Source organism: Chrysochloris asiatica, unplaced genomic scaffold (genome assembly GCF_000296735.1).
Source record: "Chrysochloris asiatica unplaced genomic scaffold, ChrAsi1.0 scaffold00138, whole genome shotgun sequence".
In the NCBI taxonomy this organism is placed as follows: domain Eukaryota; kingdom Metazoa; phylum Chordata; class Mammalia; order Afrosoricida; family Chrysochloridae; genus Chrysochloris; species Chrysochloris asiatica.
This window is the reverse complement of record NW_006408656.1, coordinates 7,548,913-7,573,412: the sequence shown is the minus strand read 5'-3', so window position 1 is coordinate 7,573,412 and position 24,500 is coordinate 7,548,913. Positions and strand designations below refer to the sequence as shown.

General features: G+C 46.2%; 1 protein-coding gene across 1 annotated transcript in view; it reads right to left on the bottom strand.

Annotated features, from left to right (window-relative positions):
* Window positions 1–6,618: 6,618 nt before the first annotated feature.
* Window positions 6,619–24,500, bottom strand: part of FAIM2 (Fas apoptotic inhibitory molecule 2) — a 43,206-nt gene continuing 25,324 nt past the window's right edge. Inside the window, exon 13 of the mRNA XM_006870067.1 lies at window positions 6,619–6,845. Within this exon, the coding sequence (XP_006870129.1) occupies window positions 6,696–6,845 (150 nt within the window). The 3' untranslated portion in view covers window positions 6,619–6,695. The remainder of the gene's footprint in view (window positions 6,846–24,500) is intronic.

Below are 24,500 nucleotides of genomic sequence, written 5' to 3'. Positions count from 1 at the left end.
AAGAAGGCTTGAGACAGAAGGCTAGGAAGGAAGTCTATGTCTTTGGGATGGAGGTGGGCCTGGACTCAGTGAGAGGGTAGACATAGGTTTGCTGGGAAGAGTCAGACTTGATGGTATCAGTGCAGCTCTGGCATTTTTCCAGCTTCATCCAGGGGTGGGGCTTATACACTGTGGTCCCCACTGAGGGCAGAGGAAATGGTGTACTGGGTTAAATCCTGCCTCCCCCCACCCCAAGAGATATTTATGTCTGAGTCCTAACTCCCTGCAGCTGTGAATACTCCCTGTAGCTGTGAATATAAACAATATTTGGAAATAGGGTCTTTGCAGATGTAACTAAATTAAGGATCTTGATATGAGATCATCCTGGATTTAGGGTGGGCACCAAACCCAATGATAACTATCCTTATGAGAGGAAGGAGAGGGGGTTTGAGACATACAGGCACAGAGGAAAAGACTACGTGAATATGGAGGCAGACATTAGAGGGCAGCCACAAGCCAAGAAACGCCAAGGATTGCCAGCTGGAGAGAAGCAGGGGATGGATTCTCCATTAGCGTTCCAGAAGGAGCCAACTCTCCCAACAAATCTTGAGTTCAGATTTCTGGGTTCCTCAGCTATGAAAGAATACATTTCTCTTGTTTTCTATCACCCAGTTTGTGGCAATTTGTTACAGAACCACTAGGAAACAAATACAGATAGACTGGGGAGAAGAGAGTCCTTATTCAGAGGCTTTCTACACGCCCCCCACCCCGCTTTCACTGCTCCCTTCTTCACAGGTGAGCATTTAAAGTGGTCTTGAGCTGTTGTGCATCCTCTCTTCTCCTGTCTCTTAGTGCCTGTGGAAATGCCTTGTAAACCTGCTGCTGTCCAGTCGTCTCCCATGGCGATCCCATGTGTCTTACAGGAGAACTGCTCCCTAGGGTTTTCTTGGCTGTAATCTTTATAGAAGCAGATCACCAGACTTTTCTTCTGTATCATTGCTGAGTAGGTTAGAACTTCCAACCTTTAGGTTAGTAGTAGAATGCAAACTGTTTGCTTTATCCGAGAATCTATACTTTCTTTGTACATGCTTATGTGGCGCTGTGGGTTAATGCGCCAGACTGCAATGCCGTTTGAACTGCAAGGTCAGCAGTTCAAGCTCACAGTTCGCTCCTCGGAAACCCTGTATAGGGTCGCTATGGGTTGGATCCGACTAGACGACACTTCACAACAACATAAATGTTGTTGTTATTGGTAATAGCTGTTGAGTTGGTTCTGACTTTAAACGACCCTGTATAGGATTTCCAAGGAGTGACTGGTATGTGGGAACCATTGACCTTGTGGTTAGCAGTCCAGTGCTTATCCTATAGCGCCACATCAGGACTCCACATTCTTAATAAATGTTACTTATTCTCTCGTCAGACTTCTCTAACTGTTGCCCTTGCAACAGCTGAATTTAAACCAAAACCTTTTCAAAGGTGAGAAGAATGGCTCCCTCCGTCCCTCCCACGCCAATCCCCTCAGCCACAGAAAATGCCTCCCTCAGTTATCCTTACTCCAGGGACTTCACTCTAATCCGACTCACAGTCCCTACACCTTCTGTTCCTTATCTTTCTCTTAGGTAAAATGGCACAGTGGCTAACTGCTCAGCTGCTAACTGAAAGGTTAGCAGTTTGAACCCACCAGCCACTCCTTAGAAGAAAGATGTGGCAGTCTTTTTTAGTAAAGAGATGCAGCCTTGGATACCTGTGGGGGCAGTTCTACTCTGTCCCACAGGGTCACAATGAGGCAGAATTGAAGGGATGACCATGGGCTAAAATGAAAGGATTGGAGTAGACTCATTGTTTCATCCTTCCATTCATTCATAACTATTTACTGAGACTATGTGCCTTAAAGGAGCTCTGGTAGTATAGTGGTTACGAATTGGGCTGCAAACCTCAGGGTCAGCAGTTTGAAACTACCAACTGTTTCGCGGGAGAAAGATGAGGCTTTCTGCTCCATAAAGATTTACAGCCTTGGAAACCCTATACAGGGTTGCTATGAGTTGGAACCAACTCTTCGGCAGATAACAACAACAACAATGTGCCTTAAGTCCTGCGAATGCAGGGATGAACAAGTTACAGTTCTGTCTTTGAGACGTTTAAGCTTCATAAAAGGAGGCAGAAGGAGTAGTTAACACGCAGCCAGAGTATGTACAGGTAGGGAGGTGTCCAAGGAGGGAATGGCCAGGGCACCTAGGGAAAGGACTGAGAACAGCTGTTGCTGATGAAGATCTGTCCAGAACGACTACACATTTTCTTTTTGGGAAAAGGAAACTTGAATTAAAGTAAGGAAGAATCTTCTAACAGAGCTGCCAATGAAACAGGTTTCCTGGAAGGTGAAGAGCCCCGCATCTGGGAGGAACCTGGAACAGAGCCCTCAAAGGTACACACTCTTGGGGAGGTCTTTCAACTCTGGGGTCCTAAAAGCCTATGTAAAGGATTAATTTAGCATGAGGACTGATGTCACTCTTTATTCCTGCCTCATAAAAAAAAAAAAATGTGGAGATTTAATTCAAACTTACTTCTATAGAGCAGCAGCTCTGGTGTGAAACCTTCACACTGACTCTGAGTGAAACCACATACACACACAGACTCCATGAATCATGGGAATTATATATACCTGCTAACAAGCAAAGGCAGGCACATGAAATGCTCAGGTGTCATTAATTACTTTTATTCTTATCTCCAGTCACAGACCCTGGGAGAGAGGACAGGGAAGGGGGCAGTTGTGGAATCCTGGGTACCTTGAGGGAGCGGAAGTTAGAACAACAAAAGTTGTGTCTGGGAGTGTGGCAGGTAAAACCTGCCAATGATATTGTATCTCTGCCCTCAAAGTCTTTTAGGGGATGAGACACTCAGGGAGCTGTTTTGAGCAGCCCACAAAGTAAACCGTTTCAGGGAATGCAACAATCATTGGACCAAAGGAAACAGCCAGAGGCTGATGAGAAGAGAGGCTTTGGGAGGTCTGGGAAGAACTGAGGAAGAAAAAGGTGTTAGCCAAATCTTGTTCCTAACCCCTGGACCATCATTCTGCATCTGTTTCTCGACTACAGAAAAAGGACCGTGCTTTTCCTCAAATAACCACAGGGGGGCAGAAAAGTGCTTGTGTAAAATCTCATCCACTCTGGATCACAAACCGGGCACCCAGGATTGGCCCTAAGAGTTTTATGGAGGGAGAGGGACAGAGCCTTTTGGAACCAGCGTGTCTGTCTGATCCCCACTCCTGTGAGACGAAGAGCAGGGGACAGAAGAACCAAGATTCTTGGTGTTTCCCCAAATGATACAGAAGGTGCCACGCATGAGCCCAGGAATTAGTAGGGGGAGTTCAGGGACTTCCATGTGCCTTCCCAGTCTCCTCCTAACAGAAGACCACTGGACTCACATCACAGATGGTCAAATTCCTGGCTGCCTCTAGTTTTATAAAATTCAAGCTACCCCGTCCCAGGCTCAGCCCCACCCTTGACAAAAATGCGAGGGGCCAGCAGACTCCTTTCCTCTTCTCCAGCCAGTGGCACCTGCCCAGCTTCGGTTTCTCATAATCCTGCATTCCTGTCATCCCCTCCCCCCACCCTCCCACCCCGCCCTTCCTTCTCTGAGACCCATCCAGGTGTTTCCGCAGCGTCTCGCTGCCTGGACCGGAGGTGGGACTCTGGGGCCTGAACTCAGCTGCCAGCTCTGAAGGGCCCTGGATTCAGTTCTGGCCTTGCAGTTCAGGAGTCTTTCTTGAGATGACCCAGAGATTGGGGTCCTGGGCTTGTTTATTGCTGAGGGCTTGCCCCCTCCCTCAGATTTTAGAGCTCAATCTTGGATAAGCTTCTCACTCCCCAGTTACTGTAGTTTCCCAGGAAGAGGCGGACTTGGAGAAGTGGATTCTGGGAAGTTGGGAGTTGGCAGGGCAGGGAGATAGCTCCTTTAGAACAGGGACCAGAGATTAGCAGGAACAGCATCGATGGACTCAAGCGTGGCAACAGTAGTGAGGTTGGCCTAGGATCTGGCAGTGTTTCATTCTGCCGTGCATAAGGTCACTATGAGTCAGTACTCACTCAATGGTACCTAACAACAACAACAACAACAAAGGGGTGTGTGGGGATTGTCTCAGGAGTTCTGGTGTGGTGCTTTGGGTTAATGCACTGGACTGCACAGTCGGTTTAAACCTCAAGGTCAGCGGTTCAAGTTCACCAGCTGCTCCTCAAGGGTTCTGAAGGAGCTTTGGTGACACTGCAGGATAAGCACTGGGCTGATAACCATAAGGTCATCAGTTCAAACCCACCAGCTGCAATGTGGAAGAAAGATGAGGCTTTCTGCTTCAGAAAACCTAATCAGGGTTGCTGTGAGTTGAAATTAACTTAATCGTGGGCAAAGGTGGGAGAGGAGTGTAAGGGATCTCAGAGGAGAGGTGACAACTGGATAAGAAGAAGTCCGTGGAAACAAGTGCCCTGTGCTTTTCCCAAGCCTTTCCACCCTGGCCACGTTCTGCCATCTTGCTGATAGGAAAGTGGATTCATAGATCATGAGAAACATTTGCACTGCTGCCATCTAGAACAGGAATTAGAAACCGCAAGTCCTGCATCCTAGCATATTTCTGGAGTCGTGGTGTGGTGCTGTAGGATATGCATTGGATTATTAACCAAAAGGTTGGCGGTGAGAAACCAGAAGTCCTGTCTCCTAACCTATGCCTAGAATCCTGGTGTGGTGCTGGATCAAGCACTGGACCAAAAGGTCGGCTTGAATGGCAAGGTTGGTGATTTAAATCCACCAGCCGCTCTTCAGAAACCTTATACAGGGTCTCTGTGAGTTGGAACCGACTCAGTGTCACTTAACAAATGTTCAGAGGGTGAAAACATCAGAGCCAAAACCTGGGGAGGGGAAGATGGGAAGCTAGGGGTGGTACTGGGGACAACTTCTCAGAGACAGCAGGATGAATCCCCACTACCCACCTCTCTTGACTCCCATGTCCAGCCCCATCTCCTCTGGGGTCAAGAGCCAGACTTTTGAGTTGGGCAGATGTGTGTCTGAGTATCAGATGATTAGCTGGGATTAACCTTGGACTCATTACCAAACCTGAGTTTTCTCCAGTCCCTGGGGATATGCAGAACACTGGCTTTCAGGATTGCTCTAAGGGGTTAATTTAGAGCAGCCCACCATGCTGACGATTGCCTTGATCTCACACCCCTCACCCCACCACCTGTTCTATTTTCCTTCTCTTGCCAATACCCAAAATGGAACAAAACTTCAACTGCTTCGGCAATATTTCTTGAAAGTGATAGGATGGGTAGGGAGGGGTGGGGCAGGGAACAGACGGATAACATACCGAGTCACCCTCCCCAGAGGCAAGCAGAGCCCCCAGCACAGGGAGGAAGAAGGAAAGCCCCAAGGGAGAGGATGAGGAAGGGTCCTAATACCCCTTGAAACTTCCCAGTCTCCACCCAGTAACTTTCCACTGGCTGAGAGCTGATTGCACGTGCTGACTGCACGCTGCCCTGAGGCATGGCCCCTTGGTCCCCTCCTCATAGGCACCCAGTGGAGGGCTGAGTGGCTGACGTACACCCTGCCTGAGATCCCAGCCACCTGGAGCCTGATAAGGAGCCCAGGCCTCATCACATGGGACCCGCTGGAGGGATTGGCCCTGGCTGTTAACATCAGCTGGTCAGCTTCCAAGCTGGGCGATGAGAAGATAAGAAGGTAAGGAGACTTAGGGACTCTGGGCTAAGAGACCAGGAAAACTGGGGGCAGGGATGTGGGTGCTGCCAACTGAGGCCTCAGAAGGCCTGGCAGGGAAGAAGCCAGCAAATGGCAGCAGGTGGGGGAGGGTTCAGGAAACAAGATATGCAGTAAGGGCCAGGCACACTCTTGGGAAAGACTGTGGGCAGGTAGGATGCCCTCCAGGTGGGGTGCCCCAGCATTTTGTCCCGGGAACAGTCAGCCCTCAAAGGACCAAGCACACACTCAGTCTCAGGCCTGTTGAGCAGCCTGAGGGTCAAGATAAGAAGGTAAAGGGATGTGGGTCTCAGTACCAGGTGGTCACAGGTGGATTGGCTCCAAGGCAGAGTCCAGGCCTCCCTGTTGGTTGGCCTACTCACACCGCCCTTGGAGTCCCAGGGCAGGCCCTCACTTAGAAAAGAAGTAGGGTCTACTGTTGTTCCTACCTCCTGTCTCAACAGTGCTGTGTCTCATCAGGGAGGTTAAACCAAGGCAACCACATACCTTCCACAGAACACCCCACCCCTCTTCTGCAAGCTGTGCCCCTCTTCATTACAAGTGTTGATGTCTGACGTAGTAGGGGAAAAGGAAGCAGGAGGGCTAGACACAGGACAGCTTGCCTCAAGTTCACACACGTGTGGGAGCCGGAGGAGGAATCTTGGTGAGGGTGGAGGTCTCAGTCAGGCTCCTGGGGTCTGCAATTCCACTGGGCTCCTCCCATTAACCCTCGGGTCCTCAACAGTCCCAGACTGGGAGATATAATTACAGGGGGTTGGGGTTGGGGCTGATGTGACCTGGGCTCTTCAGAACCCCCATATGACGGTGATGGCACATGTACAAGCTGAAGGGTGAGGGTGAGGGCTAGGCCGCAGGCAGCAAGCTCGGGCTGGTGGGACTGGTGCTAGTTTTCTATTTGGGTTTATATGAGCACAGGGAAGGTCAGAGAACTAGGCAGAAGCAAAGATGGGGAGGGCTCCTCAATCCCTGTTGGTACCAAATATCTGCAGGAAGAAGGTGAAGATGTAGATGATGTCTAGGTAAATGTTGAGGGCTCCAAAAATATACTCCTCAGGACTCAGCGAGTGGCGGCGATTACCCATCAGCAACTGGGTGTCAAATGCTAGGAACTGGGGAAGGGAGAGAGAGAGAAGAGGAGTCAGAGGGCTAGTGACTAGGTCCAACTGCCCACCTAGTTCCACCCCAATTTGGTGACCACCTTTTGCCAGGCTGCTCAGTGATCCTCCTCAGTGATAGCCGGAATCTGGAAGTTTCCCAACACTTCCCTTCCCTAATTCAACCCCGCACCTATTTACTGAGCACCTACTATGTTCCAGGCATGTTGATACAGCAGTGAGCAAGACAGAGAGATCCCTGCCCTCATAGAACTTACAATCTAGTCAAGGAAGTAATTGTGAGTATGCCATAAGGGGCTGATAACAAAGAACCTGGCCTATGTCAGTTAGGAAAGGCTTCCTGGAGAAAGGGAACCATTAAGCTGAGGCTTAGTCATCTTTTCCTGGTTTTCTAGGATAAATGAGTGCTTCAAGCAATACCAAGCATGGGCTGAGCATTTCTTACGTGTCACTGGTTGAGAAGCTTTGCCTGCACTCGTCCATTTAGTTATAGTAACATCCCTTGCAAGTACAGAATCTGTTATTCTAAAGAAAACGGAGGCCCAGAAATACTGAGTAACATGTCCAAAGTTGCACAGCTAGGAAATGGCAAAGGCCAGATTTGAACCTGGTAGCATAGTGGTTACGAATCGGGCTGCTAACTTCAGGATCAGCAGTTGGAAACTACCAGCTGCTCTGTGGGAGAAAGATGAGGCTTTCTGCTCCCGTAAAGATTTACAGCCTCGGAAACCCTGCTATGGGTCGGAACTGACTCGACAGCACTTTACAACAAGACTGGCTCCAGAGTTCCCACATGTTACCATTTTGCTCTGCTACACATGGGCAGTACGGCCAACACACAGGATTAATGGGTTCCCTCTCATTTCTGGTCTAATGGACTATGAACACCTAGTTTCTTAGAGGTGGTTCTTCTCTATCACCCTACCAGTCCTTGCCACTGTCCACATTAACTCCTACCCCTCCCACACAGTTTTCCTCTAAGATCTAAACCTGGGGAACAGAGAGCCCTTGAAGAAACATTGACACCAACAGGCATAGTACACTTTTCTGGGGATAGAAGCCAAGAGTTCACAGTGTCTCAAAAGGCTATGAACCATGGGTCCACAAAGGATTGTTTTTGTTATTATGTGCCATGGAGTCGGTTCCAACTCATAGAGACCCCATACAGGGTCTCTGAGGCTATAAATCTTTACGGGAGCAGAAAGCCTCATCTTTCTTCTGCGGAACAGTTGGTAGTTTTGAACGGCTGACCCTGTAGTTTGCAGCCCAATTCGTAACCACTACGCTACCCAGAGCTCCTTTCACACAGGATTGTTGTTGTCGTTGTTGTTGTTAAGTGCCGTCGAGTCGGTTCCGACCCATAGCGACCGAGTGTGTAAATCTTTACGGGAGTAGAAAGCCTCATCTTTCTCCCGCGGAGTGGCTGGTAGTTTTGAACCGCTGACCTTAGGGTTCGCAGCCCGATTCGTAACCACTGTGCTACCAGAGCTCCTTTCACACAGGATTGGAATTCTTTAAATTAATCCACAGTCTTGTGAACGGGATTGTGCCTAGCTCTTCCGTCACTTGTGTGTGGAAGACCTGTACTTATCCCATCCAACTCTTTGGATCCTCTGAAACTTATTCATTATACAATAAATATACAGAACCCGTGTGCCAGGTTCTTGCAGAGAGCAGAGGAGACAACAAAGAACACACAGCAGGGCTGATTGTTATTTAGGGCTGTCGAGTTGGTTCCGACTCATAGCAACCCTGTGTAGGGTTTCCAAGGAGTGGCTGGTGGGTTTGAACTGACGATCTTGCAGTTAGCAGTTCAGAGCTTATCTTACAGCGCCACACCGGGACTCAAAAAGTGGAGCTTGCTGCTGTTGTGTGTTGTGGGGTGGGTTCTGACTCATAGCAATTCTTATATGGTTTCTAGGAACTCTGTATAGGGTATCTAGGGCTGTAAATCTTACCTTCTGAATAATAGCTCAACATGTGACCTTCTACACTATCAGGGCTCCTTAAAGTGAGCTTAGTGGGGAACATGAAAAAAAACAACCAAACCTATTGTCATAGAGTATGGAGTTGGTTGCATCTCCTAGCAATACTATGAAGCCTAGTGTGATGTGGTAAGATAAGCACTGGACTGATAGCCACAAGCTCGGCAGTTCAAACCCACTAGCTACTCTTGGGAACCCTATTCGGGGTTGCTGTGAGTCAGAACTAGCTGGATGGTATACAACAACAACAACAACAGCAACAGCGATCCTACAGGACAGAATGAAATCACCCCCTAGGGTTTCCAAGGCTGTCGTCATGGAAGCAGACTGCCACATCTTTCTCCCACGAAGCACATGGCAGCTGTCATCCGATGACTTTCCAGTTAGCAGTCCAGCACTTAACCATTGTGCCACCAGATTGGGGGATACTTACAGATAATTATTGTAAAACTAGGTAAATGCATGAATAGTGATTTAATAAGAAGGGAGTTACTGTTTGTTCAGGAGGAAGGTGCCCAGGGGAGGACTTGAAGGAGTGTGAGTTTGGTAGACTGCCTAGTAAAGTCTTGGTGTGGCAGGAGAAATGTGGGTGGGTGGGTGGTGGGTTGGAGGAAGAGAGAGAGAGGCTGGAGCCTGACCATGAGGCTTGTACTTCACCCCACAAGCTGTAGGCATGCGGTGCTCCCGTTTCTTCTCCTGAGACACTAACTCCTGGACTCCTTGGGGTTGCTTTGGATTTAGCCCCACGGAAACCTGGGAGAATCCCTGCCTCAGCGCCAACTCCCCCACAACACAGGGTGCCAGAGACTCCAATACGTGGGACTTCAAGACATGTCACCATATAAGGTGTGGTGTTGGTTGTTGTTGTTGGTGGTTGTGTGCCATCAAGTTAGTTCCACTTCATAGTGACCCTGTATCGGGTGTTCCAAGGCTATAAATCTTTACAGGAGCAGAAAGCCTCATCTTTCTCCTGTGGAGCAACTGGTAGATTCATACTGACCTTGCAGTTAGCAGCCCAGCTTTTAATCTACTACGCTATCAGGGTTCCTTTTGATGGGGTTAGGGGACAATTATGAATATGGACTTGAAATCGAATTGGATTCCGGTGAGGTCCTCTGCTCACTAGCGTATGACCCTTGGCAAGAAATGTAATGTCTCTGAGCCTGTGAGTTCATATCTCTAAAAGGGAGATGACAGTGTCTGCCTCAATCACGAGGTTGTTTTGAAAGTGAGATAGCGCCTGCAAAGCGCCTGGCACGGCGCCTGACATGGCAAGCCCTTAATGAATGGTGGCTATTAATGTGGTTTTATTGTTATCATCTGCAGAAGAGAGGTGCCCTCGAGGGAGCTGCATCCACTGCTGATGGGACTCACCAGGGAGGTAGCAGTGTTACTAGGGGAAGCTGCGTGGCCCTAGCAGGAGGATCTGGGTCTGAGGGAAAGCAGAAAATGGAGCCACCGTCAGGCCTGGGGGCCATGGACAGGGCGCCAGACTCTCTGAGCTCAGTCACATTGAGGGGAGGGTGTGCAAACACACAGGACTCAAGTTGTAAAGCCTGAGTTAGAATTCTGGCCCCATGGCTCACCAGTGTCCTCCTCTGCAAAATGGGCTGGTGATAATACCCACTCATGGAGCCTAGGGGGTGGGTTTGAGGATTAATTATGACAGTGGATAGGGCTTCAACAATGTTTACTCCTTAGTAATGTTTCACTTTATTCTATTCTGCCCTGTTTGGATTTGGTTTCCCAAGTAAATTTTCCTTCTGTAGTGAGGAGGAACAAGCAGAGCGGTCTACTCAAAGCTACAAGCTGCTTAGCGGTCACAGCTGCCAACATAAGTTAATAAATTGCCGATCTAGCTTATCAATCAGTAGCTTGCTTGGTTGATTTCCCAGAGCCTCGTCACCCCTGGGTGAGCTAATGAAATGGAATCTCTCAACCTCAAAGGTTTGAACCTGACCAAGCCTGGAGGTGGCCTTTCCAAGGAGCACCCACCCAGGAGGTTGGTTTTTCTAGAGCAGCCAGATGGTTTTTCTCTTGGAGAGAAATCATTCTGCTCTTACCTGTGGCCTATTACCATGGATGCTTATCTATGTGGGATGGCCTGCCCCAAATTTCAACCCCATCACCCATACCATGCATCATTGCAACCTGTGAGTCAACAGAAGACTTTTCATTCATTTATCCCCAACAAAACTTGGTTATGTGCTGTAGAGTCAGTTCCGACTCATTGCAAACCTGCATAGGGTTCTCCAGGCTGTGAATCTTTACTGGAGCAGAAAGTCTCATCTTTTTCTCCCAAAGAACCACTGGTAGTTTCGCACTGCTGACCTTGAGGCTAGCAGCCTGATTCATAACCACTATGCTACAAGCACTATTATGTTCTGGGGAATTTGCCCTGACAGTTGAATGAGGGCAAAAGGCATTGTTATGGGCATGCATTCAAGGGGACAGTAACCTGCTGCTAATCTCATTGGGTGAAGGTAAGTGTTGTTAACTCACATCTTGGTTGAGAGCAGACATCTTGGTTATGTTGTTGTTGTTGTTATTTGCCGTGGAGTTGGTTCCAACTCATAGTGACCCTGTACAGGGTTTCAGAGGCTGTAAATCTTTATGGGAGCAGAAAGCCTCATCTTTCTCCAGTGGAACAGCTAGTAGTTTCAAACTGCTGACCATGAGATTATTAATCTGATTCATAACCACTATGCTTAGTTAGCAGCTTATCTATCCATTAAAGACCTTAATTAACGTCTCCTGTGGCATGAGACCAGAACCACATGGTGCCTGGATATATATCACTACTGAACGTTTTGATCAAAGATTCTATGGAAAAATTCTAATCAAAAAGAGGAAAATGCAGAGCAGGATTTCAAATATTAATGGATTCCAGACTTTCTGGGGCCCTGGAGGCTGGATAAACCCCCAAAACTATTGTCCTAAGATCATCTTTAAAACTTAAACCAAAACCATCTCCTGAATTTCTTAAAAAGCTCATGAGCAGCCTATTGGTCACTCCATGTGTGGAAGAAAGAAGAGTGACGAGAACTGAAGAGGCTTGAAATCAATTAGTTCAATGGACTGATGGAACATGGGAACATCAGTCTCCAAGCTCTGAGACCAGAAGAAATAGATGGTGCCCAACGATCACTACCAACTACTCTGAAAGGGATCACATTAGAAGGTCTGGGATAGATGTAGAACAAAATTCAAAATTATGAAAAAGAAAGATCGGGCTTACTGATCAGAATGAGACTGGAGGAACCCGAGACTCTGGTCCTTGACTACTATTCAGGCCTGGAACAGAACTCCCCCTAGTGGCCCAATTTTCAGCCAAGCAGTAGATACGTATATGGGAGGACAACAACACTAGTAAGGTATGTTCACCATGGAATGGTCAATCATTCAAAATCAAAAGGGCAACATTTACCTAAGGACAAGTTAAAGAAGGGATGGGGAGGAGGGTGGAATGGAAATAGGAACCTCAGGAAGGAAGTGAGATAACTGTTGTTGTATGGAAGGAATCGCAAACATTGAGATGAAACAAAGTGACTTGTTGAAAATGAAACTGATGATTACAAAAAAAAAAAAAATCCCCTGAAGTCTTAAAACCAAACAACAGTTGAGCTTAACTAGTAAAGAAGGTCTGTTTCGAGCCTTATGCTCTTTTAAGAACTATCTATGTGGGATCAAATGCCAATATCAATTCCAAACTTAGGGCAGTGAGTTTATGTTCATGGACGAAGAACAACTCAGAAAAGGGGCTAAGAATGTTTGCCAAGGTAAGGACCATACTGACTGCTAGCACCTTAAAACAACAGATACTCTAGTTAGTAGTCAGCTGAATACAAGACACAGCAGGATGAGTATTTGGGATTGGGGCAAGAGGTAGGGGTGGGACCAGAATATGAAATAGCTTAACAGTCCATTCACATACAGATCCCTGAATGGTGCATTGGTTTGTGTTCAGTTGTTATCAGGAAGGTGACCAGTTCAAAGCAGCCTAGGAGTGCTGCAGAAGAAAGGGCTGGCAATCTATTTTTGTAAAGATGACAGCCAAGAAAACCCTATGGAGCAGTTCTATCTGTAGAAGATGAGGTTGCTTTAAGTCAGGACTGACTTGACAGCAACTGGTTTGGTTTCTTTTCTGTTTCTGGTTTTCACATATTAAAATGTTCTTATCTTCTCTCAATTTGCCACAGAAGGTGGGTATTATTATCAGTACTTTGCAGTGAATAAAGGTGTCTCAGAGCAGCTGATGGCCACTCTCTAGTGTTGTAACCAGGTGTCTCCTTATGTGGGTAGAGATAGGGGTGGGGTGGGGAGGACTTGCAGTGAGGAGGGGCATGCAGGGAGGATAGAGGAGCCAAAGGCTTGTCTATCTAATTAGCTAGGGCTGGACCAGGTCAGGATCCCCTGGCACCACACATTGTCCTCCCTGAATGTGGCCCCAGAGGGTAAGACTGAGGGCTAAGAAGAGCGGTGCCAGGGAAAGGCCAGCTCGGGGTCACTGACAGATGGGCACTGAATATAAAAAGCTGAGGTTGCAACGTGTTGAATCAGCACAATAAATACCACGTGAGCCGTGTCCGTCCTAGAGAAATACCAGCATGAGGGCACGGAGCAGCCTGTCCCTGGCTGCTCACAGCAACGCTGGTTCTAACAGTGCAACCCTGCAGACAGCCCTTAACCTGCCAACAGGGCCTCAGCACAGAGGTGAAAACATCTCCGATGTATACTATTGTGGGAAAATAGCAAGGCACAGGAACATCTATATCACGTGATCTTGTTTGTGTTCATGATCAAAGTTCTCTGTTGTGGGTGTGAATACAGCAAATACCTAGAAAAATGTGTATAGAAAGGCCCGAAAGGACAGACACTCAAGTGACCACAGCAGTTACCTCAGGGAAGGGCTGTGAAGCACATGAAGAAAATGACTTTTACTTTATCTGCACTAAGATTCCTTTTCTTATGAAAGGTGTGTATCCACATATTATGTAATTATGTTTGTTGTTATGTGCCTTTGAGTCAATTCTAAGGCTATAAATCTCTACGGGAGTAGAAAGTCTCATCTTTCTTCCGCTATTATGTAATTGTTGCTGTTGCAAGGTGCCGTTGAGTCGATTCTGACTTACACTGACCCTGTATAGGGTTTCCGAGAGTGGTTGGTGAGTTTGAACCACGGACATTGCAGTTCAAACTGACCTTGAGATCCAGTGCTTACTCTACAGTGCCACATCAGAATTCCATTACGTAATTAGACATTGAAAACCAGAAGAAGCAGAAATAACATGAAACAACTGGCTCAGGAATACTTTCATTGCATTCTCATGGCAAGGCTGTGTGCAGGTGTTACATGTAGCTGGGGAGACTGAGGTGCAGTGAGTTAAGGGGCCCCACACAGCCAGGAGGACAATGCATGTCTTCTGACACCAATGCCCAGTCTCCTTCCACTGGATGACTCTGCTTTGGGTGTGTGTGTTAGGTGTAACATGCACTTGTGTGGTGGTGGTGGGATGCTGTGTACGTGTAGGTGTGTGTGCACTGTGTGTGGTGATGGTGATATGTCTGTGTAAGTGGGGTGAGTGTTTTATGTGTGTGGTGGGGTGATGTGTGTGTAATTGTGTTTGGTTATGATGGTGTTTTGTGTATATTGGTGTGGTATGTGCTTGGACATGGTGGTGCTGGTGGTGGGGGTGCATGTAGGTGTGATGGTGTACTTTATGTGTGTGGTGATGTGTGTGTTGTATGTGTGGTGGTTGCTGTGTGTGTATGTGTTGGGGGAGGTGTGTGTATAGGTGTGATTGTGCTTGGCTATGGTGTTGGTGGTGTGTGTATAGGTGTGGGATGTGCTTGGTTATGGTGTTGAGGTGTGTGTGTGTTAGTGATGTGTGTGATAGAGAGATGTGATTATGGTATTGGTGTGTGTGTATGTCAGTATAGTATGTGCGTGGTTACAGTGTTGGTGTGTGTATGTGTTGGTGATGTGTGTGTGAGAGAGATGTGGTTATGTTGTTGGTGTGTGTGTAGGTGTGGGATGTGCTGGGATATGGTGTTGAGTTGTGTGTGTTGGTGATGTGTGTGTGAGAGATAGAAGTGGTTATGGTGTTGGTGTGTATGTATGTAGGTATAGTATGTGCTTGGTTACAGTGTTGGGGTGAGTGTGTTGGTGATGTGTGTGTCAGAGAGAGATGTGATTCTGGTTTTGGTGTGTGTGTGTGAGAGATGTGGCTATGGTTTTGGGGTGTGTGTGTGTGTAGATGAGGTATGTGCTTTGTGTGTGGTGGTGCGGGTATGTAGTGTGCTTTGTGTGTGTGTAGGTGTAGGTATGCTTGGTATAATGCTGTGTGTGTGTGTGTAGAAAAACGAGCAAACAGCTCCTGGACAGGAGCAACACTGGGCTCCTTAGGGGGATGCAGGGAGCCTTAAACCCACCAGGACCTGCCACCACTTTCAGAGCTGGAGGGTTAGTCTGGGTTTGCGGGATTATTTGGAAAGAGTCTGCCAGTCTAACGACCTTGTGCCTTAGGATGGGACACAGGAGAGGGTGATGGAGTAGGGGTGTGGAGTAGGCACCTGGCAGCCATTTCTTTCTAGGTGCCAACAGAAAATATTTTTCTCTTTTTCCTTTCAGGCCTGGGGCTTTGGGTCAGTCTCAAGGAGGCCACAGGAGGAACAATGTCTGGTAGATGTCTGAGCCAGAAATCCCAGCCCAGGATGAAAGGGAGTAGTGTGTGAATGTGTGTGTGAAAGAACCCAGGTGTGGTTGTGTGAGGAGGGGCGTGTGTATAATACAGCATGTAAGAACAGAAGCTGGGAAGTCACATAGAACTGAGTTTGAATTTTGGCTCTGACCTTAGACAACTACTGCTAACAAAAATCCCAGCGGTCATCCAGTGAACTTTGACTCATGGTGACAAAAGTAGAACTGTGTTCCACAGGGTTAGCAGTGGCTGACTTTTTTGGAAGCAGATTGCCAAGCCCTTCTTCAAAGGTGCCTTGAACCTCCAACCTTTTGGTTAGCAGCTGAACCTGTTAACTGTTTGCACCACCCAGGGACTCTACTACTACTAGTAGGTAATGCTTACTGGTCACTGATTATGGACCAGGGGCTGTTTACAGTTTTTACATAAATTCATTGAAAAGGCACGACAACCTATAAGATGGGTACTATTATTATCCCCATTTTACAGTTAAGAAAATTAAAACATAGGAGATCATGTAATATGACCAGTCCATACAGCCAGAATGTGGAGGAGGCAGGATCTGAATCTACGTACCCTGGCTCGAAATTCTGGTGCTATAAATTACTAGGCCAACATTCATAATAAGGGCAAAAGCAACTATCGAGAAGCTGCCATGAACTAAATGCTAGGCTAACTTTTGTGTGTTTGTGTTTTCTTTGCTTTTATTTTCTTTAATCATTACAATAGCTGTTTGAGATAGGCGGTGGTGTGCTGTGGAGTCAGTTCCAACTCCTAGTGACCCTATATGGGGTTTCTGAAACTATAAATCTTTACGGGAGTAGAAAGCTTATTCTTTCTCCCATGGAGCAACCGGTAGATTTGAACTGCTGATTTTTCGGTTAGCAGCCCAGCTTGTAATCTACTACGATACCAGGGCTCCTGAGATAGGTGATAACAGTTCCATTTAAAGACGGCAACCAAGTCCCAGAGAGGGTCTGAAACTTGCTCTTGGTCATACAATGGTAAGAGGTTAGGGTAGATCTCAAACCTAATTTGGATGGGGTGCACAGAGCTCCCCTAGAGAGCTTTCTTCCACCTGATACCCTGTTGTAGCCTGTCTGGTAGCACCGGTACCAGGTTCTGCTTTGGGGAACCATAGTCCTGGGTAAGAGCAGGGTCCTCTATCTACCCTGCCCCTGCATACCAGTGTAGAGCTCTCTTCTGGCCTGGTCCCTCCTTCAGCCCCCCCTGCTGGGGGCTTTTTTGGAGGGAGGTGGAGGGTGGAGAGGTTGTCCTTCACTTTCTCCCAGTCAGATTGTTGTGAACTTCTTGGTTTGAGCAGGGTGTTGGTCCCTGAGGATTAGAACCTCAGGGATCAAGACTGAGGTGAGGCCTGGGAGGGGAAAAGTACACACCTTCCCCTGAAGGAGCAATTACCGGTCAATCCACCCAGCCCAGGAGGAAATCACTGTGCTCCCAAGAGGGTAAGTAAGCCTCAGGTAGGGTGTTGGGGCTGCTTTAACAGGAGAGGGTGACAGAACAGATAAATCTGTCAAGCTCCTGTAAACTATGGAGGCAGAGAGCCTGGGAAATCTGAATAAAATAAAGATCAACCTAAAAAAACCTATTCCCTGTCTTCGATTTGTGTGGCCATTTTAACTTTTCAACGTGTGTCCCTAATTGTGAAGGGACATATGTATTCACCCTCTCATATATTTACCCTCCCATCCTAACCCCCAAGAGGATAATGCATGAGGATGGGGTGGGGGAGACTGGAATATTTTCCCCCAAGTGCCCAGGATGCTATGGGTTTGACAGGTTGGTCACTGGTTGGGGGAATACAGATTCTCCACTGGGGTTGGGCCAAGTTACCCCTGAAAAGCCTATTCTCAGGGGTGTCAGAGACTGGTCTTCCCGCTGTGGAGGAACCAATCTGGAGGACCTTTCTGGACCTCCATTTTCCCATCTGTGAAATGGCTAGGGAGATAAAGTATGAAGAATGCTGGGTCAAAAGTCAGGAAAAATGGGGCTTTCCTCTCAGCTATGCTGCCAACAGGACTCTCTCTGTGACTCAGTGCACATTCCTTGAGGACCTGGATAGAGACTGAGGGCAGATGACTATGTGCCCTGTGAGGGTCAAGAGTCAACACAGCCTTGGAGGCCCAGGACCTATGCTTCACTCACCCAAATCCCATCAGTCCTGAAGCACCCAGTATTGTACACCCATCCTCCCTGTTACCCTGACCCCTGGGATGCTGCAGTGGCCTGCTATCAGTCTCTCAAACTGTGACCAATCCACATGACTTCTCACGAGTCTTCCTTAAAATACCGTGACCATGATGTTTCTATCACGCTTATCAACAGTCAGTATCTCCTGAGGGGAGAGTTCTGCCTCTTTTGGGCCCACTACCTAATTTTTGAAGTACTATGCCTAGTTTCTTCCCGAGGTCTCTGACACTTGGCTTCCTGGTTACGTGACTTAGAGACCTTAGTTTCCCCAAAGAAGAGTCAACTTGAAGTCACGTGGGCACTGGAGGCTCAGTTACAGCTAGAAGCCAGTTGATTAGTCCCTTGGCCTTACTGCTTTTCTCTTTCCCTATCCCATCATCCCCCACAACCTCCCACTCTGTCCCAGCCCCTCCACACCCTGGCCTAGCACAGACCTCTTGCTCATCTCTCTGCCTGACTTTCCATGAGCTTCTAAAAAAACTTCCCAGGAGCCAGCCTGGGAAGGAAGAAGAAGAGGGAGCCACTCTTTGAGGTCAGTATCCACCTGCTGACTCATCAACTTCTATTGGCATTTGGGTTTTGGTCCCAGTGGGAGTATGGGTGGAGCTGAAAACCCAGAGCCTCTTGAGCTTGCACTAGGGCTAGCTATAGGTGAGGCCTAGGAGAGACCTGCCTGGGTCAGGATCCTAACAAACTTTAGCTCCTATGGTTCCCAAACAGCCCAGCTAAAGTGCAGGCTGCCCTCAAAGCTGATAGAGTCTCTCAGGGGAAGGATTGAGTTTTCTAGGAGAGAAAGTTCTTCAGTTCTCACAGGTCAGGCTGCTGGGAGTTGTGAGAATGTGTGGTGATCCCCACTGGGGCCAGGCTGATGGAAGTTCTGGGGGGTGGTCTCCAGTGGAGTCCTCCTCTGACACTTTTCTTTACCCCTTTCTTACATGGAGTAGAAAGCAGTTTGTAATTCTGATCTGGCTGCAGAACTGAATGTTCTCCATTGTACTGAGAATCCTCTGGACTAGGGTGGAGGATGACTTGAGCAGAGAGTGCCGGCCTTTGGTTCTGGAGATGGACTGGAGCTAGGGGACTACATGATTCCACACAACAGAAAGATGTTAGAAGCAAGGTTAGAGTGAGGTCCAGTACCTTCTGAGTTGGGGTAAACAACAGGGCATGGGATTTTAATTCATATGGACCTGGGCCTCCAAGGGTCACTGTGAGGGAAGGGAATGGAGATCAGCCCAGTTGCCCCCTCATGAACTTTCCCCTATCCACTGGGACCCAAGGACCCATCATGTGTCTTGCCTCCTTGTAAAGATGAAGGTGGCTGAGGCCAGAGCTGAGGAATTCACTACATGTGCTCCTGACCACCGTTTATATAACCTGCAGGATGATTCCAACCAAGGACATTTGATGTGTTGTGTTGATCTGGTAATGAGACATTAACAGTGTAATTAGACACTGTGGATCCTCCTCCCTGGTGACTCACAGAACAATGACTGGCACAGTGCTGAAGCCTACTGTGCAGTTGATGCTTTCTGGCCTTCGCTTTGATCTCACTGGGACTGTGGCACTACCTCTCATCAAACCATTCAGGCATCCATTCATTCAGCAAACATCTATGAGCAACTACTGTGTGCTAGGCACTGTTCTAGCACTGAGGATGCAGCGAGGAACAAGCCAGACAAAAATCTCTGCCCTCAAGGAACTAAATTCTGCTGGGGGAAGACCAGAAACCAACCAACCAACCAACTAGAAAATATATGGTATGTTAGGGGATGTGTGTGTGGTGCTATAATGTAAGCACTGGACTGCTAATCATAAGGGAAGAACACGCTCAATATTTCTCAAGTTGAAAGAACTGAAGGAAAAATTAAAGCCTCGACTTGCAATATCAAAGGATCCTCTGGGCAAAATATTGAATGATGCAGAAAATACCAAAAGAAAGTGGAAGGAATACACAGTCACTGTACTAAAAAGAAATGGTTGGTGTTCAATCATTTCAAGAGGGAGCATATGATTAAGAGCCAATGGTACTGAAGGAAGAAGGTCAAGGTGCACTGAGGCATTGGTAAAGAACAAGGCTCCAGGAATTTATGCAATATAAATTAAAATATTTCAATAAACTGATACAGAACAGGAGGCATTCATTCATCTACACCAAGAAATTTGGAAGACAGCTACCTAGCCAACTGATTGGTAGAGATAGAGATCCATATTTGTGTCCATTCTAAAGAGAGGTTACCCAAAGGAAAGCAGAAATCATTGGACAGTAGCATTAATATCACATGTAAGCAAAATTTTGCTGAACATAATTAAAAAATGACTGCAACAGCACATCAACAGGGAAACTCAAGCTGGATTCAGAAAAGGATGTGAATATCATTGCTGATGTCAGATGGGTCTTGGTTGAAAACAGAGAATACCAGAAACATATTTATCTGTGCTTTATTGACTATACAAAAGCTTTCAACTATGTGTATCATGGAAATTTATGGATAAAATGCAAAAAATAGGTATTTTCAGAACACTTAATTGTGCTCATGAGGAACCTGTACATAGATCAAGAGGCAGTCTTTTGAATGGTTTAAAATCAGGAAAGGTGTGTGCCAGGGTTATATTTTTTCAGTATACTTATTCAATCTAAATGCTAAGCACAAAATCCTAAAAGTTTGATTATATGAAGAAGAAAGTGGCCTCAGGATTGAAGGATCTGTGATATGCAGATGATACAATCTTGCTTGCTGAAAGTGAAGAGGACTTACAATACTTACTGATGAGGATCAAAGACTGCAGCCTTCAGTATGGGTTGTATGTACCACAACGTAAAGAAAACAAAAATCCTCACAACAGGATCAATAAAAAACAACATGATAAATGGAGAAAAGATTGAAGTTATCAAAGACTTCATTTTCTTGGATTCACTGTCAACAGTCAAGGAAGCAGCAGTTAAGAAATCAAACGATGTATTGCATTAGGCAAACCTGATACACAAGACCTCTTTAAAGTGGTCAAGAACAAAGATGTCTGTTTGAGGACTAAGGTGTGCCTGATCCAAACCATAGTATTTTCAATAGCCTCATATGCATATGAAAGTTGGACAATGAACATAGAAAAATGGATGCATTTGAGTTATGGTATTGGAGGAGAATATTCAAAGTACCATGGACTACCAAAAGAACAAAGAAACCTGCATTGGAAGAAGCACAGCCAGAGCGTTCCTTAGAAACCAGGATGGTGAGACTCATCTCTCAGGCTTTGGACATATCAGGAAGGACCAATCTCTGGAGAAAGACATCATGCTTGGTAACATGGAGGTCTAGCAAAAAAGAGGAAGACTCTCAAGGAGATGGACTGATACAGTGGCAGCAGCAGTATGCTCAAGGCTAACAATCGTGAGGATGGTTCAGGACCAGGCAGGGCTTCTTTCTGTTGTGCATAGGGTTGCTATGATTTGGAACTGATTCGATGGAACCTAACAACAACAAACTAACAACCAAGTCAGTGGTTCAAACTCACCAGACACTCCTGAGAAACCCTATACAGGGTAGCTATGAGTTGGAACTCAATGACACTTAATAACACCAAGGGGATGAGAAGTGTTTTGGACAGAAATAAAGCAGGGAAGGAAATAAGCATTGTGAGTGTGCAAACACTTGAGTGAGTAGACGAGAGAATGAGGAGCTTATCTGGGGGAGCAGACAGAGGTAGTCACAAGTGCAAAGGCCCTGTGGTTTGGAGTGTGCCTAATGTGTTGAAGAACAGCAAGGCAGACAGCATGGCTGCAGCAGAATGGATTAGAGGGGAAGAGGGAGGAAGTAAGGCCAGTGACAGCCAAATTATGTAGGGCTTTTAGATGGTGGGAAACAGTAGGCAGATGCCAAGTAGAGGAATGATCTAGCTGCTGTGTTGTGAATGTGTGTGTGGTAGACAGCAAGGACAGCACTGGTGAAGGCCATTGCAGCAATCAGCTGGGAGCAGGTGTTAACTTGGACCAGAAAGTAGCCATGAGGATGAAGAGATTCTAGAGATAAGGCAGAGTCACATGTGGGGTATGAGAAAAGGAAAGAGACTGATAAGGTCACCAAGGCATTGACGTGCATGACTGGAAGAACGGAGTTGTCATATACAAAGATGGGGAAGACTGTGAGAGGAGCAGGTGTTCAGGAATGCTAAGTCTTGATGACTATTAAACTTCCAAGTGGGGATACTGAGTAGGCAATTGAGATGTCAAGAGAGAGAGAGATGGCTAGAAATATAAATGTTACAGTCATTAGTATAAGCGATGGTATTCAAAGCCATGAGACTGACTGAAACTCCCAAGGGAGTGAGCAGAAGAGCAGAATCTGATGGCCCTAAGGCCCTTTAATGTTTAGAGGGCTAGGAAATGAGGCCTCAAGATCAGAGAGGCAGGAGGAAAATTGGAAGACTATGGTGGCCTGGAGCCAAGTGTAGATGATGACGTTTCTGAGGGGAGGGAGTGATCAACTATATCAAATGCTGCTGAGGGACATGTTAGAGGAGGACTGAGAATCGACTACTGGGTTTAGCAACATGGAAGCCACTGGTGATCTTGATAAGAGTGTTTTTAAGGGGGTTCAAGAGAGAATGTAAGGAGACTTCTGGCAAGATGACAGGCTAGGCAGACATGCTATAGAGACCCCAGACAATAAAGATATGAGAGAACAAATGAAATAGACACAGAGGACAATCCTGGACCCTGAGCTTCAGAGGAAAGGTGAGAGAAGTGGACTGAATACCTATTTGGAGAAGAAGCTGAGCAGAAGTAGCAAAAGAATGAGATGGACTGGTGAATGGACTGCCGGCCAGATGCGGCATGACCATCTTGAACTTTTGTGAACAGCTTTGGAGAGACAGACAGATGGTGGCCTGACAGTACAGATTTACACAGGCAATAGAAAAGATGCAATTCCTTCTTGCTCCTCACACTCCCTTGGATAACAGAGGTGAGGCCAGCCCCCACCCTTATCTACCCTAGTGCAGACCCTGCTATCCAGGAGTTCTGAGCCATGTGGTTTGGGTTACCTTGGCTCCTGGATTCAGGTGGGCTCTGCTCCAGATCTACAGAACCCACAGACTCTTCAGGCCAGAATTAGACTAGCAGGAACCTTCATAATCAGTCACCCTGCCCCAGCTGCCCTCTGGTTCTCACAGACACTGAAACTAGCAACCCAAAGGGTCTCCATGAACTATTTCCAGATACGATACCCTGAACATAGACAACAACACCTGCACTTATAGGAACTTCACCTAAGTCTGGGAACTCAGCCTTCACATCCCTCATCCACCAACCTTTGTGAGTTCCTTGACTAGCAGGCAGGAGCCCCCTAGAGTTTTCTCTCTTTATCAACAACTGCACTGCTCCTTTTTCCATTGTTTTGTTGTTTTTGTTTATTTATTCTTTCTTCTTCTTCTTAATGTCTTTACCTTCCCTTGATTTTTATCCTTTCTATCTCCACTTTTGTGTTTTCTTTTCTTATTTTTATCCTTTCTTCCTTCCACTTTTTACCTCTTGATTTTTCTTTACTACTTTCTAGTCTCTTTCTCTTTTAATACTCCCTTCTCTCTGTTTTTCTTTTTTTTTAAATTTTTTTCCTCTGCCTTTTATTTTCTCTCTTATTTTTCTCTTATACAGCTCTATTTTCCTGTCCTTCTTTTCTCTTTTTATTTCTATTCCTTTTTTGGTTGCTGTCCATTTTTATTTCTTTTTTATCCTTTATTTTACTGTTTTTGCTCTTGTTTATTTGCTCTGTGTGTTTTTTCCTCTTGTACCACCTAACAATAAACAATAACCATGCCCATACAACTCAGTCCACTGAAAAAACATCAATACCAGCTCCTAACAACCTGATTAATGACAGATATCAGCCAACAACAGCCAAATTAACCCTAAACAGACCTGTACAAACGGCAAACAGAAAATGGTGCACACATTTCCATTCTCAGATAGAGACAAGAGACAGTTGGTGAGATCCTAAGAACACATCAACATACAATCACAAATTAAATACAAATACACTACCACCACAATGTCTTAGAGACAACAGATTTTAGCTCATACGAAGAAACAAGAGAGAGTGACACAAATGAATGACCAAGATGCAGAGCCAGAAAATGTTTCTGTGGGAGAAGTGGTAATGGAATAAATAATGATATTTAGGTTCCTTCAAAGGACTGAAAGAAAGATGGTGGAAAACTCAGAAAACAAATAAACACACAAAAAAACACTTCAGAAGAATTTAGGAAAACACTACAAGAATAAACAGATAAAATAAATACAAATTTTGAAACAACACAAAAGCTGCAAATAGAGATCCAGAAGATTAATGCTAATATCTCAGAAATGGACAATACACAGGAAGGGCAAAGGCATAGATTTGAATCAATGGAAGCCCAAATTAGTGATTACCTTGAAGATAAAGCTCTCAATACCAGTAAGCTAGAAGAACAATCTGAAAAAAGAATGAAAGAATCAGAAGAAAGCCTGAGATTTATGTTGGACACCATGAAGAGAAATAACTTACAGATGATCAGAATCCCAGAACAGGGGAAGACAATAAAAAGCACAGAGAAAATTGTCAAAGCGTTTACAGTTTTCTCTGTGAATTTCAATCACGAAAGATGAGAAGATAGCCATTCAAGAAGTTGAATGAACTCCAAACAGGATAGACCCCAAAGTAAACCATCAAGACATATCATAACCAAACTTTACAAAACCAAAGACAAGGAAAACATCT